This window comes from Pseudorasbora parva, chromosome 13 (genome assembly GCF_024679245.1).
Source record: "Pseudorasbora parva isolate DD20220531a chromosome 13, ASM2467924v1, whole genome shotgun sequence".
NCBI lineage: Eukaryota > Metazoa > Chordata > Actinopteri > Cypriniformes > Gobionidae > Pseudorasbora > Pseudorasbora parva.
The window spans coordinates 43258617-43274031 of record NC_090184.1 but is presented as its reverse complement, the minus strand read 5'-3'; the positions used below and the strand labels follow the sequence as shown (position 1 = coordinate 43274031).

Sequence of the window (15415 nt, the reverse complement as noted above, 5' to 3'; positions counted from 1 at the left end):
GCTGCACAGATTTGTGAAATGAATGAATAGCAAAAGGTGGAGTTTTGTGCTGTCATGTGGGGTAGTAAATTGAGAACGTAATCGGCAATGCCGTGCCAAAAGACGTGCATTTTTTCCACAAGTCTCAGTCTTCAAGTCCATGTCCTGTCCAAGTCAAGTTGCAAGGGTTAAAGGGTTAGTTCACCCAAAAATGTACATTCTGTCATTAATTCCTCTCCCTAATGTGGTTGGACACCCGTCAGACCTCCGTTCATCTTCACACACAGATGAAGATATTAGTGTTGAAATCCGATGGCTCAGAAAGGCCTTCATTGACACCGATGTCATTTCCTCTCTCAAGACCCATAAAGGCACTAAAGACGTCGCTACAAAGCCCATCTCACTACAGCGGCTCTACAATCATTTTATGAAGCGGCGAGAATAGTTTTTATGCAAAATAAATGAGTAACGGCTTATATAGTGATGGACCGATTTCAAAACAAAGTTTCAAACAGTTATGAATCAGTGTTTTGATTCGGATTGTATTGACAAACTGCTGAAATCACGTGACTTTGGCGATCCGAATCATGAATCAATATGCATAACGGTTCGAAGCTTTGTTTTGAAATCGGCCCATCATTATATAAGTCGTGATTTATAATTATAGTAGTTTATTTATTTTTTGCGCACACAAACTATTCTGGCCTCTTCATAAATGATTGTAGAGCCGCTGTAGTGAGATGGGCTTTGTAACGACGTCTTTAGTGCCTTTATGGGTCTACAGAGAGGAAATGACATTGGTGTCAATGAAGGCCTTTCTGAGCCATCGGATATCACGTCTGACGGGTGTCCAACGACATTAGGGTGAGGAATTAAAAACATAATTTTCATTTTTGGGTGAACTAACCCTTTAAGTGTTACTCAAGTCTAAGTGGTGTGTGTGTTTCCTCCTTGCTCTCTCTCTCTCTCTCTCTCTCTCTCTCTCTCTCTCTCTCTCTCTCTCTCTCTCTCTCTCTCTCTCTCTCTCTCTCTCGTGTTGGTGTGAGTCAGTACCAGCCTCTGGATTGATCCGTCTCTCTGCTGTGGCTCAGAGGAGGTTCATCTCTCTGAGTCTGAGAGCGGTCAGATAACAGCAGGGTCAAAGGGCACAGCAGTCTCCTCTACACTGACAAAAGCATTGCAAGGATTAAAGCGTCTTCAGAGCAGTAGAGACGGGTGAACGAGTGTTTGATAAAGTCCAGGAGCGGCACTCACTTTAACATAATTCCTTTATCTTTACAAATGAGATCAAATGTCATGTGGTTTTCTTCTAGAAACACACGCATAACGACATTTAAAATAATTTTAAACACTGGATAGTACATCCAAACCATATTCTCACTTAAAGCAATATAGAATATCTCGGCTGCATGATTGTTTATATTGTTGCACAAATGTAAATTATATTATCGCACAACTCTCTATATAAAGTTAGATCATATTCGTTCAAGTTAGATCGTTAGATCATATATCCAACATTATATGCATGCATACCATACACTCAAACATCGCCTAGCTATTAGGATATTATAAAGATTAACATCATGTTTTTCTGTGAAGTTGCTTTGAAACTGTGTGTAGTCCTTATAAAATAAGATACGATTAAAAAAGATATTAATGTTAAACATGGAGCCACAATTTTGATTCTCATTTGTTCAGGAGTTATAACAGCGGTTAGTTGAAATATGCAATATATTTTTGACTGACTATGACAAAGAAAACATGACAGAAACAGCCTGTATATGAAATGCCTTAAGCAAGAGACTGTACCTGTGTGTTCATTACACACCGCTTACGAGTTTCATCAAAACAGGATTTGGAGAAACTCGAGCTCCGGGTTGTTTGTGTGCAGTTATCTGTGCGGCGGATTGCAGCTTTAGGGTCACTTACACGTTTCTAATGGCTCTTTACTGCTCTGCTGTAGTGCTGGAAAACACTGCAGATGATCGTAGACCGAGAACAGGATGTTGATCAGACTAAAATACTGTAACAAAAAAAAAAAAAAGAGTATTTTTTCTTAGTATTTTTGTCTTGTTTTTCAGTACAATTATCAAATTATTCGTACAATATGCATTTACTTTAAAAGCAAAATGACTGAAGATATTAAGTCTTGTTTAATAAAATATGTATCAAAATGAAGTGAGTTTATGCTTAAAAATAAGGAAAATATGTTTGCGAGGGTTGTTTTCCCAATTACGGTATCTTGTTTTCCCAATTTTTTTTTTACTTCACTGGCTTTTCAGTAATTTCTGATTTAAGATTTTTAAACTAGTGCTGTTAAAATATATATAGTATAATACATATAAACAGAATACACAGAGCATCTCAGTTTGTTGCTTATGGCAGGGTTTTTTAAACTTTACGATGCCAAGGACCCCCAAATATGATGCACCTTTATGGGGGACCCCCTTAAATCCATTTATGTATTTTTATGTATGAAAAAAGATTTAAACTGTTAGATTAATAGAAAGTGTGACATTTTAAATACAGCATTGTTTCCAAATTTAAATGGGTTATATTTAATGTTGGACGTATAAACCTGAAGAAGGTGTTCAATTAAAAAGTATTTGTATAAGCAACTTTCACAATAAATGTATGTAAGCAGCTTACGTACCGCATTAAGAAATCTGCTCTACGAATCCAGTGAGCATGATAAAGGGGACTATAGTGAGAAAAAGTCCCTAGCAAGATACAAAGCAAACATATACAATTCTGAAAAGTATTTATATGGCAATCAAGGTGTGAAACGTTTAGAAATGAAACAGTTAGATTGTTCGGTAGACTTTATCCATTTTTGCTTTGTCTTTTAAAGGGTAACTTCAGCGATTAGCATATGGCTTTGTATCAGTAGAAACCCTGGAGTATATTCAAATGATTGAGCTTTCCCCCCTCATATCCCCCTGAGACGAGAGATGTATGCATTTTATTTCTGGAAAAATTCCTCCTATGATGCAAATTGACGATTTTTGCATCATAGGAGGAATGTTTGGCCAAAGGCTAAAGACTACAGCCAGCAGAGGGAGCCATTTCTGCATGTTTTGAACCCGTGCATGAGGGCTCGAGATCACACTCAGAGCTCAGCTCAGCTACAGGCACTCATTTAAATGGAGATATGGTGAGCAATGTAAGTCTTTTAACTTCTCAAATTAAAGGGGGGGTGAAATGCTGTTTCATGCATACTGATCTTTTTACACTGTTAAAGACATGGAATCCCATACTAAACATAGACAAAGTTTCAAAAGTTAAGGTGGACGTTTGATGGGAGTATTTCTTTGTCAAAAATACTACTTCCGGTTAGTCATAAGTTTCGGCAAGTTTTTTGCGATCATGTGTCCCCTTTGACGTTAATGGGGGCGGAATTTCCTTGTATGGGCCTTACGGACAATTCTACCGGAAGAGCGTGAGAGAGAGAGAGGGAGAGAGCGAAAGTAACAGGCTACGCCCATCAAAGCGCTGGCTCGTAGGCTGCGCTGCACAGGTGATGTGCACAATTAACAATGACATCAAAAAGTGCGTTTTTGGTTGCCAGACCAAGACAGTCCTGCACAGATTCCCCAAAAACCCCGCGGTAAGGCAACAGTGGATGGAATTTGCTTTTCCGGATCAGCAACTGAGTTGCGCGAATGTTTATATCTGTTCGCTGCATTTCGGTGCCGTCTGTTTCATAAACAAGGCCCAGCTTGACGCCGGATTTTCCAATCGCCTAATGCTGAAGGATGGAGCAGTCCCAACGATAAAGGTCCCAACGTTAGAACCGCAGGCGGTGAGTTAGACTGCTTCAAATGTCTGTGTTTTTGCCTATGCTCATCAAGTAGCCCAAACATGATCACGTATAGTTAATTGATCAATGGAGCATGCGATGTGTAGTGCGTGTACATTTGTTTAGCTGGCCACTATATGTGTAACTTTATGTTTGTGTATTGTAAAAGCACTCAACAATACACAAAGAGTGGGGAAATATGTTGAATTAAATAAGCGCGCTTCTTCATTCAAATGCGCTACTATTCCGTGTCTTTCTATGTAAACACTAGCCTGCCGTGCAAAACCAGTCCGCTTAATAACGTTACAATTGTCTACACAAACCACGCGTAAACACACACACACACGTGCACAACTGCACTTCTCACATGTACACCTTCAAAGACAAAAATACGACGATATAATTCAAGTATAAATATGTAAATAACACAAGTCGCTAAGCATATTATATAGTTAGTGTATAACTTGTACCACATAGAGACGTCCTGCTCTAGTCGTTTTTGCTGCTGCTCCTGTTCAACTGCAGCCTCTGGGTCTGATTCCGGATCATAGATGTATGGCTGTATCTGATTAAAAGCCATATTTTTATTTTGAATAAAGTTTTTTTCCCGCTGTTAGGGATGACACAGCTTTACGACGCACTCGACTCAACATAGCAGCAGCGTGCACACGTCATTATTTAGCTCCGCTCACACGATACGCCCCCACCCGCTCGGCTTTTTTCGGAAAGACTCGGAACAGCGCATCTTTCTTATATAATTATAAAAAAAATAAAGACTTTTCGGAGATATGCAGGATGCAATGCTACTCTATAGGTACTCAAGATTGACATGACACTGACTGAAACTGAGTGTTTCACCCCCCCTTTAATTTCTATGAAAGTTAAGCTTGCAAAGGCATGAACTGAAACGCGCCAGACTGAACTCGTGTTGTGAATGTATGCCGCGAGTGTAGTCGCGATTACCTCAGCTCTGATCACGAGAGCTCATTCAGCTCATTTATCTCACTCCTGCAGTTAGTGCTCAGTGCTGTGATACTCGCGCGTTGACTCACTCATTATATTGAACAGACACGTTCAGTTTTTAATTGTAGTGTCTTCTCCAACTCAGTCACAGTAATCAAGTAGCGGTGGCTTTGGGAATGACCTCACAGGGCAGTGAAGCATTCTGGGAATTGTAGTCTTTCATCCCCATGAGACAAAAATACATTTTCTGTCTTTTCTCAGTCTAGAAGACACCAAATTCAAAAATTTCACATTTCTACTACATTGATGACCCAGTTTAAATACAGATTCATCTTCCCAGAACTGAAGTACCCCTTTAATTATCTGAAATTTTTCTGGGGACCCCTTAGAACCTTCTGGAGGACCCCAGACCCCAGTTTGAAAACCCTTGGCTTATGGGGCTACATAGCCTCAGACCATTCAGGGTGCCCAATTTTGACCCCTGATCTCTGCCGAAAGCACCAACAGTGGCACGTGAGCATCAGAACTGGACCACAGAGCAATGGAAGAAGGGGGTCTGGTCTGATGTATCACGTTTTCTGTTACTTCACGTGGATGGCTGGGTGTGTGTAAGTCGCTTACCAGGGGAACACATGGCACCAGGATGCGCTATTTTTTGCAGTAGTAGTAGACACTGGGTTGTAGAGAATATAATGAAACTGAATGGTATGTGTTTATTAAAGGATCTATAGCGGGCCCTGTCTGGTTTTTCTCGCGACGGGGGTCTGATACAGTCTTCTGTCCTGAGGGTTCATACCATCCGTCTCTGTGAGGGGGTTTGAGGACTCTTCTACTGCCCCGAGATGTTTTTCAATCTACTTTCTTTTAAAGTGAAGCTTCTGAAGCCCATCCGTAAGCTCAGCCTGCCCCGTCTAGACTTCACATCGCCCCTTTTATTTCAACATCATCTTGTTTTTATTGACAGCTGTGACTAACAAAGGACAGAAGTGTGTTTAGATCTCTCTCTCTCTCTCTCTCTCTCTCTCTCTCTCTCTCTCTCTCTCTCTCTCTCTCTCTCTCTCTCTCTCTCTCTCTCTCTCTCTCTCTGTCTCTCTTTCTCTCTCTCTCTCTCTCTCTCTCTCTCTCTCTCTCTCTCTCTCTCTCTCTCTGTCTCTCTTTCTCTCTCTCTCTCTCTCTCTCTCTCTCTCTCTCTCCCTCTCTCCCTCCCTCTCCCTCCCCCCCCCCCCTCTCTCTCTCTGATGATCCAGGATTAGAGACTGTAGGTCATTCACAGTCACTAGACCTCTTGACACAGTTTCTCTCTCTGCTCTTGTCTTCTGAAAGTGTGAAGGCTTAAATGTGTCCTTCGCTTCTTAATCATTATTTTTGGCTTGTTTTCCTTCAAATATAATATTATATAGAATTAACTAATGTTATCAAAAAAAAAAAATGCATTAACCAACGTTAACTAATGTAGAATATTCTAAAATTGACGGATTCTTAAAACAACTCAACCAAACAGTGGGATATACGAATGGTTTATGCTTGTTAGTTGTGGTTTAGTTTAGCTAATGGACTTCGCCGGTTTAGTCGTTCTGGAGAAACTGGTTGCTGGTTAAGTAGGTAAGTGGCTTAGCAGGGTAGATTAAATGTATCTCAATCATGAAAGTATGACGTGTAGTGATTTCTCAAGTGCAGCAGATAATTTCATTAACCTGAATCACCACATCAGCACTAAACTGCTTCGATCAGATCCACAGGCTTCGGGAATGATCGACAGGTGTGTTTAGGCGTCGTGTGTGTGTGAGTGAGTGAGGACGGATCAGTCTCAGTGGATGGTGGTCGGTGGAGCTGACACAATCCACTGACGGAGCATCTGCTGGAGGTTAAGTCAGAGTTGGTAAGACGGTTACACCGCCCATCCATCTGCTGGTGGAGGAGATAGTGAGGACGAGAGCCCCTTTATCCCACTGGATCCCAGTCTAAATCTCCAGTTACCCGCCCGGTGTGTGTGTGTGTGTGTGTGTGTGTTTAGTAGTGCTGTCATTGAGGCCCCCCATCTGAGATCTTGGTAACATTAACACACACTGGCATTGGAGTAAGAGTTCAGCTTCATAGGCAGGCTCGCATGTGCTTGTGAAGTTTCTTTCAGTGTGCTGGAGCTCTGTTAGGAAATTCAACACGTTTGATCTGGGAAATGAAATATTCTGGCTGGCTGGTCCATCCATCCATCATTCTCTCAATCCATCTATCCGTCTGTCAGTCAGTCTGTTGTTCTGTCTGTCAGTCGTTCCATCCATCCATCCCTCTGTCTGTCTTAGTAGTTCTATCTGTCTGTCCATCATTCTCATCCATCCTTCTATATGTCTGTCTCTTGTTCTATCTGTCCATCCATCCATCCATCCATCCATCCATCCATCCATCCATCCATCTCTCTATCCATCCTTCAATCTCTCAGTCTGTCATCTGTCTGTCAGTTGTTCTGTCATCTGTCTGTCAGTTGTTCTGTCCATCTGTCTGTCAGTTGTTCTGTCCATCTGTCTGTCTATCATTTTGTCTTTTAATCATTCCATCATCCCTCTATCATCCATCCGTCAGTCATTCCATCCATCGTTCTCTATCCATCCTTCTGTCTGTCTGTCATTTTGTCTGTCAGTTACATTTATCTACATTTATGCATTTAGCAGACGCTTTTATCCAAAGTGATTTACAACTGAGGAGTGCAGGTAGCGATCTGTCAAGAATCAACATTCACAGCTTATATTGTCTTTTTTTGACTGGTATATTGCAATTCAAATTGGTGACTGTCCCTCCCTACGGTGTGTGTATGCAAGTTAGCTTTGTATAGAATCATCTCCTAATGCTGACTGCTTTTTCTAATCCCGGTTTGTCCCCGCAGGTCTGTTCTGCTCGGTCACGTCTGACGTATGTCTGTCATCTCCATGCCAAAACAACAGCACCTGTGTACCTACTTTGGGTGGCTACCAGTGTGTCTGCCGTCTCTCGCTGCCTATATACGCCGGGTTAAACTGTGAGCTTTTATACGACCCGTGTGAAGATGCCGTCTGTCCCTCTGGATGCATCAGCACTCCAGGAATGGAGAACTACACCTGTGTGTGTCCCGACGGGTTTGACGGACCAAACTGCACCCAGAACATCAACGAATGTGAGAGCAGCCCCTGCACAGGGGTCAAGAGTTACTGTGTGGATGGAGTTAACGGATATTCATGTCACTGTCCCAGCGGATACAGCGGGGACGACTGCAGGACGAAGGTGCGAGACTGCGCGGATGAGCCGTGCTATAATAATGCCACCTGTATATGGGCTCCGGATGGGTACAAATGCCAGTGTGCCGCGGGCTTCTGGGGTCAAAACTGCGAAGAAGACGTCGATGAGTGTCTGTCGCAGCCCTGCAGGAATGGCGCCATCTGTCAGGACGGTGTTGGTGTGTATCAATGCTACTGCGTACCCGGTTTCCAGGGTTATCACTGTGACATTGACATCAACGAGTGCGCATCCCAGCCCTGCGAGAACAACGGGACGTGTATCAACGGGAAGGACCACTACATCTGCGAGTGTATCATTGGGTTTACAGGTCAGGACTGTCAAACACACTAATCTAGATCATTGGGTGCGTTTACATGGAGCACTGTAATCGGTTTGAAAGTCCAATCCGAATGAAAATGCTCCATATAAACACCTCAGTCTGAATAAAAATGCCCAAACCGAATGAAATTGTAATCGGTTTGAGAGGGGTGGGATAAACCTTATCATGAACCGATCAAACGAAAAATGTAACCATGTAAACGACCTGACCCGATTAATTCTGAGTGACGCGTTATAGAGCACGCGCTGTGCTCACACCAGCCTATAATGTTGATAAGAGAGGGAAGTACATTTTTCTTAGAGGTAAGCTTTTTATTTCATAAGAAGTTATGAAGATAATGTTGGAATAATGACACAGACACTCATCTTGACAGTGTTTGTCCCAGGCACTTTTTACTTTATAATAAGAATTTATTTTTCTGAGATGATTTTTTACACTTCACAACAAATAAATAGCTTTTATTAAACCGTATTAGTCCTGGTGGCCATTGAGATTTGCTATGGCATCTGTGAACACATTCCAGCTGCTGGACAGGAGAGGACAGTGTCAACATTTGTGATGCGGAAACAAACTGAAAGCTGTGATTATTCCAAATGAAGGTCAGCACATTTAAACCCCAGATCGGTTTCGATAACGTCTCATGTAAACTGTCCACTGAATCTTTCAATCAGAATGACAAAAAAAGTGTGTATGTAAACAAGGCTAGTGTTTCTCAAACCTGTCCTGGGGAGTGGAGGCTCCTCACCACTACACATTTTGTAAGTCTCTCCCAACATCAGACACACCCTGTACAAGTCTTGCAGTCTCTCCTAATGAGCTGATGATTTTAATCAGATAGATTAGGGAGACATGCAAAATGTGCAGTGGTGAGGAGTCCCCAGGACAGGCTTGAGAACCACTGATCTAGATGATACTGTAATGGTACCTTAATATACACAAGTAGTCAAAAGTGTTAGTTATTTCTGCAACAAAGAACAGAACGTTTACAATAATGAAGACAATAAACAAAATATTTGTTTACAAAATATTACATTATCTTATAATTATTAAACCATAATACTGTGCATTCTTTATGAATATTTTACATAAATTAATAATAATAATAAATTCATCAATATATGTATGATGTTACATTATTTACCATAAAGTCTTGAACAAATAAAAAAAAAAATATTATATTTGACTTTCTTTGGACACTTTCTCAGCCAACTTTACTGCTAATTGTCATTTATTTATTTATAATAATTAGTTTGAAATAATTTGTATATTTGAGTTTCTTTGAACATTCTCTCAGCCAACTCAATTACAAATATTTATTTATTTATAATGATTATTTTATAATAATATAGTTTCCTTTGACCATTCTCTAAGCCAACTTAACTGCAAATATGTATTTAATTATTTATAATACTTTTTTACAATATTCTTATATTCGAGTTCCCTTTGACATTCTCTCAGCCAACTTAACTAAAAATGTATTTTTGTATTTATTTATTAGAAAAAAAATATTATATTTGATTTTCTTTGGACATTCTCTGTCAATTGATTTAAAATGAATTATTTAATTCGGCAATAATTTGCTCATTGTCCTCTATCCATCATGGTCTCCTAATTATGCCCATAAACTGATTGGCTTCATCTCTCCATCTCCTCTCCACCAATCAGCTGGTGTGTGTGGTGGGCATTCTGGCGTAATATGTCTGCCGTCGCATCATCCAGGTGGTGCTGCACATTGAAGGTGGTTGAGGAGATCCCACCTTCTATATGTAAAGTGCTATATAAATGTAACAAATTATTATTCATTGGAAATACAACACAATAGCTAACACAAGTGTTGTATCGTCCTGCAGGAGTGAACTGTGAAGTTGACGTTGATGAATGTGAGGCGGATCCCTGTCAGAACGGCGCCACCTGCCACAATCACGTGGGTCTGTACACCTGTGAGTGTGTGCCGGGATACGAGGGCATTAACTGCGAGCTGGACATCGACGAGTGTGACAGTTCACCCTGCCAACATGGAGGGACGTGTGTGGATATGGTGAACAGGTGAGTGTATGCGATCGACCTGAGGTTTGGCATCTGATTGGTTGAATTCTGCAGGATTCTACAGAAATATGCAAATTAGTCCCCACTGCCACTTAATCACACCAAGTAGTGAAAGAGTGAATTATACAGGCTTGTTTACAAGTGCATGTATTATTGTGGTAATGTGTTTTACGTATGGCTTCCTCAGCTGGTGTGTAATATCTGTTTGATAGTGTTTGCAGACTGTGTTTTGCAGAGACAGAGCGACACGTGTCATAATCTGAAAGCCACGCCCACCAGGGGGGGGAAAACAAACCAACCGTCTCCATTGACTTTCTATTGTGTGAGGCTGCCTTATTGTTATTTCTGACTTCTCACAAAAAAAATTAACAATGTCTTAAAGCTGATATGTGACAAGGTGTACAGAAAACAAGCGAAAAAACCCAGAACCAAAAACTCTGGTTTTTTATAAGCTGTTGACCCTCAAAAAAGTGTTTAAAGACATAAAAAAAACCTGCTAGATCGTTACGGTCATCTAATCAAAGACTGCTGATGGTTCCGAGATCTAGACTTAAGACGAGAGGTTACCGTGCTTTTTCTATTATTGGTCCAAAATTGTGGAATAGTCTTCCTCTTTCATTAAGATTAGTATCCACAGAGTCTGAATTTAAATCTAAATTGAAAACCTACTTTTTCTCTCAGGCTTATAACTGTATTTGACTGTTTAAAAAAAAAAAAAAAAAAAAAAATATATATATATATATATATATATATATATACATATACATAAATATATATATATACATATACATAAATACATATACATACATACATATATATATATATATATATATATATATATATATATATATACATATACATACATATATATATACATATACATACATATATATATATATATATTTTTTATATATATATATATATATATATATATATATATATATATATATACATACATATATAAATATAGATATATATATGTGTGTGTATGTATATGTATATATATATATATATATATATATATATATATATATATATATATATATATTTTTTTTTTAAGATTTCAAAATAGTGTTTCTGATGTAAACTCATTTATTTTTATTATTGCTTTATTATATTTATGTATCTATCCTCTTGTACAGCACAATGGCCAAGTACTGTTGTTATTTATTGTGCTATATAAATACAATTTTGATTGATTGATTGATTGATTGATTGATAAAAGTGCATACATGGACAGAGCGCGAAATGCAAGATTACACTGAGAACTACACCCACTGGAGGGGAAAGTAATCAGCGACAGGAAATATAATATATAAAATGGACATTTGGATATTTGACATTAGACATACTGAGTGTCAGGATCCCAAAATTGACCCATTCTTCCTGCCGAAGCTTCACGTCTTATTGCCTGTATCCACTTTTGTCTCCTTAAACGTTTTTTTTTTGGTCGACAGCTTATAAAAACTTTTTTAGCTTGTTTGCTGTACACCTTGTCACATATCAGCGTTTAGACATTGTTCTGTTTTTTGTAATAAGTCTGAAATGACAAGGAGGTCTCCTCACGCAATACAAAGTCAATGGAGAGCGTTGGATTGTGTGTGGGCATGGCCTAAATACGTTCTGTCTCCATTACAGCTATGAGTGTGACTGCAGTGGCACTGGATTTATGGGCTCTGTCTGTGAAGAAGACGTACCCGAGTGTGTGTCTGAACCCTGTCAGCATGGTGCCACCTGCCAGGAAGGAGTTAACCAGTATACTTGCCTCTGCTGGCCAGGTAACTCTCTTTAATTTAACCTATTCATCATAACTTAGTGTTTATTTATGCATTTAAAGGCTCATTTCATTGCTAATCAATGACAGCTTTATATACAGTGTGATAAATGCAATGCTCATGAGTGATGATCTTTTACACCACACTGCCACCTAGAGAAACATGCAGGCCATTGCACTGAGAACTAGAAGATCTAAATGGATGTTATGGCTTTGAATAAATACTGTATGTGGTCTTCTGCTGCTGTAGCTCATCTGCTTCTAGGTTTGGCATGTCAAAATTGCATTATTGACTGAAAAAAAGGTCCTCACGACCTTTTTAGTTCCTCACGAGCGGCCGCACTACACTTTTCGTTCCATTGACCATTCAGTAACTAAAACTATTAAACACATTTGTCATTAGAAATCAAGCTGAAACAAAATATAAATATCAGTTGAAAAAATTTAACTAAACACATAAAACTGTTGCTTTGGCAATAAACTGAACTAAAATTATCAACTGGAAATAAATCAAAACAAAAAAAAAAAAAAAAAAAATTAAAATAAATTAATCCAAAATAGCAATATTAAAAGAAAAAAAAAAAAAAAAGTATGATTAAAATGTTAAATGTATGCTGTCAAATCAATTAATTGCGATTTTATTTGCATTTAAGATAAAAGTTTGTGTGTGTGTATTTTAGTGATGGGGAGTCGACAGACCCAGCCCCACTCTCGATGTCGACTCTGTTGCGGTGTCCAAAATCGTTCACTTTCTTACTGATTCTTTAATCCCTATAAAGTGCGTAAGAGTTGAGTGCACTATACACTGTCAGAAAAAAAGGTACAGTGCTGTCACTGGGGCGGTACCCTAAGGTACAAAACTCAAAAGGTACTAATATGTACCTTTAAGGTACTAATACGCACTCTTAAAGTACTGATATGTACCTTTTAAGGTACTAATAGGTACCATTTAGAGGCTAGTAAGGTACAAAGATGTACCTTTTTACTTTTGTACCTTAGGGTACCGCCCAGTGACAGCACTACCTTTTTTTCTGAGAGTGTAGGAGTGAATGAAATGAAGCGAGGAATTCGGACACTGATGTAATACACCGCATCAGAGAGCTGTCGCAGAAACTATATCACACATATAAGAGTGCTTACTTTAGAAATTGAAAACAGTCACAGCCACATTTCATCTTGTAATTATACATTCAACATTCCTCCACGCTAGCTTTAGTTTAATTGATGGTATATTAATGCAATAACTACATTTTTATCTACAAGGCAATTCTTGGTCTGCTGCCCCCATACCTCCAATCTTACATCAAAAAGAAAGGTACAGGAAGATATTGTCTTCGTTCTGAGGACTTATTTTTATTATCTGTCCCTCAAGTCCGGACAGAATTGGGAAAAGGGGCTTTTAAGTATGCGGCACCCTGCACTTGGAATCAGCTGCAAAATGTGTTGAATCTTAAGGAGCCAGTTTCATTGGTTGCTTTTAAATTACTTTTAAAAAACATGGAAGCTACACATACTGGCTGTAGATGTTATGACTGACCCAATTATGACGGAAGATCATTGCCGTTGTTTATCGTTTGCGATAATATGTGAAATTCTGATTTCTTATGACTTTATAATTATTTATTACTTGTACAAATTGTTATATGTTGATGTCATATGTTATATGTTTTTATGTCTGAAACCTTGTTAAATGTGCTGCTGCCTCTCTTGGCCAGGACACTCTTGGAAAAGAGATTTTTAATCTCAATGAGTCTTTTCTGGTTAAATAAAGGTATAATAATAATAACTATAGATTTGGTATTCCATGGTTAACATTGTGTTCATAATCATTAAACTAACCATAATTAAAAAAAACTCACAGCAAGAAGAAACACATCAATAAGTGTACATTATTGTATGTATTTTAGTATAGTATCTTTAACTCGCCCTTTTAAAGACATTGTACGTGTATTTAGCGGCATCGCTCGACAACAGCTGTTTCCTCTGTAAAATTAGGTATCGGCAACAGCTAGGTAGAAACTCTGATAGCTACTCAAGTCATCTCTAAATGGGACTAATTTGGACAGTCATGCTAAAAGTGTGCAGTTCTAATAAGGGGACTTTAAGGCTTTGTGTTGGGGGAAATTATTTAAGTGTGTAACAACTGCAATTTTGTCTTATTTCTGACCCTGTTTTGATGTAAAGTAAATGGAGTCGAGGAGTCGGAGTCGACTCCAAAAAACCTAGAATCGAACACCCCTGGTATATTTATAAAATGTATTAACAAACTATTGTTTGATACGATTTATCATGATCACTTTAGTTGACAGCACTACTATAAATATAAAAAAAAAAAACTTAATAAAAAATGTATAAAAACTATGTAATCCACTATATCAGAGCATCTCCAAAACTGCAGCTCTTGTGGGCTGTTCCCGGTCTGCAGTGGTCAGTATCTATCAAAAGTGCTCCAAGAAAGGAACAGTGGAGAACCGGCCACAGGGTCATGGGCGGCCAAGGCTCATTGATGCACGTGGGGAGCGAAGGCTGGCCCGTGTGGTCCGATCAAACAGACGAGCTACTGGAGCTCAAACTGCTCATGAAGTTAATGCTGGTTCTGATAGAAAGCTGTCAGAATACACAGAGCATCTCAGTTTGTTGCGTATGGGGCGGCATAGCCGCTGACAGAGCAATGGAAGACAGTGGCCTGGTCTGATGAATCACGTCAACTTAAACGTGATTAATTGCATCTAACATAAAAGTGTGTATATAGATAATGTGTGTGTATATTTCAACTTTTGTGTGGCTATCCATTTGACAGCACTACTATCAATATAAAAACAATATAAAAGCTAGTTGAAAATATTTAATAACTAAAATAACAGTGGTATGAAATGAGTTCTCCTTGAGTTTACGCAGAGTTTCTTCTGTTATTGATCTCAGGCTATGAAGGTGAGAACTGTGAGCTTGACGTGGACGAGTGCGACGCGCGGCCGTGTCAAAATGATGGCGAATGTTTCCAGAGGTCCGACTCCAGCCACTACAGAGTTCTGCCGGAACTGGACCAGGACTTCAGCTACGAGAGCGCGGCCGGACACCTGTGCCACTGCCTCGCTGGATTCACAGGTGATGAACACTGCCGACCGCGGCTCACAGAGCAGCCCAGAGCTGAGAGTAAGGCCGGAGACACACTGTGAGCGTGGAGTGAGCGTGCCGTTTCTGTTGTGTTTCAGCCGCGGTGCGTTTTCTGTCTTTGCACACCACACTGCAAAAAATGCTTTTCTTACTC

The 15415-nt window shown here is 39.4% G+C and overlaps 1 protein-coding gene across 1 annotated transcript in view; it reads left to right on the top strand.

The window, feature by feature from the left end:
* The window catches only part of crb2b (crumbs cell polarity complex component 2b), a 57927-nt gene that overhangs the window by 19662 nt on the left and 22850 nt on the right, over nt 1-15415 (top strand). Inside the window, exons 6-9 of the mRNA XM_067414507.1 lie at nt 7620-8315; nt 10178-10373; nt 12012-12151; nt 15070-15252. Coding sequence (XP_067270608.1) covers nt 7620-8315; nt 10178-10373; nt 12012-12151; nt 15070-15252 — 1215 coding nt within the window. The remainder of the gene's footprint in view (nt 1-7619; nt 8316-10177; nt 10374-12011; nt 12152-15069; nt 15253-15415) is intronic.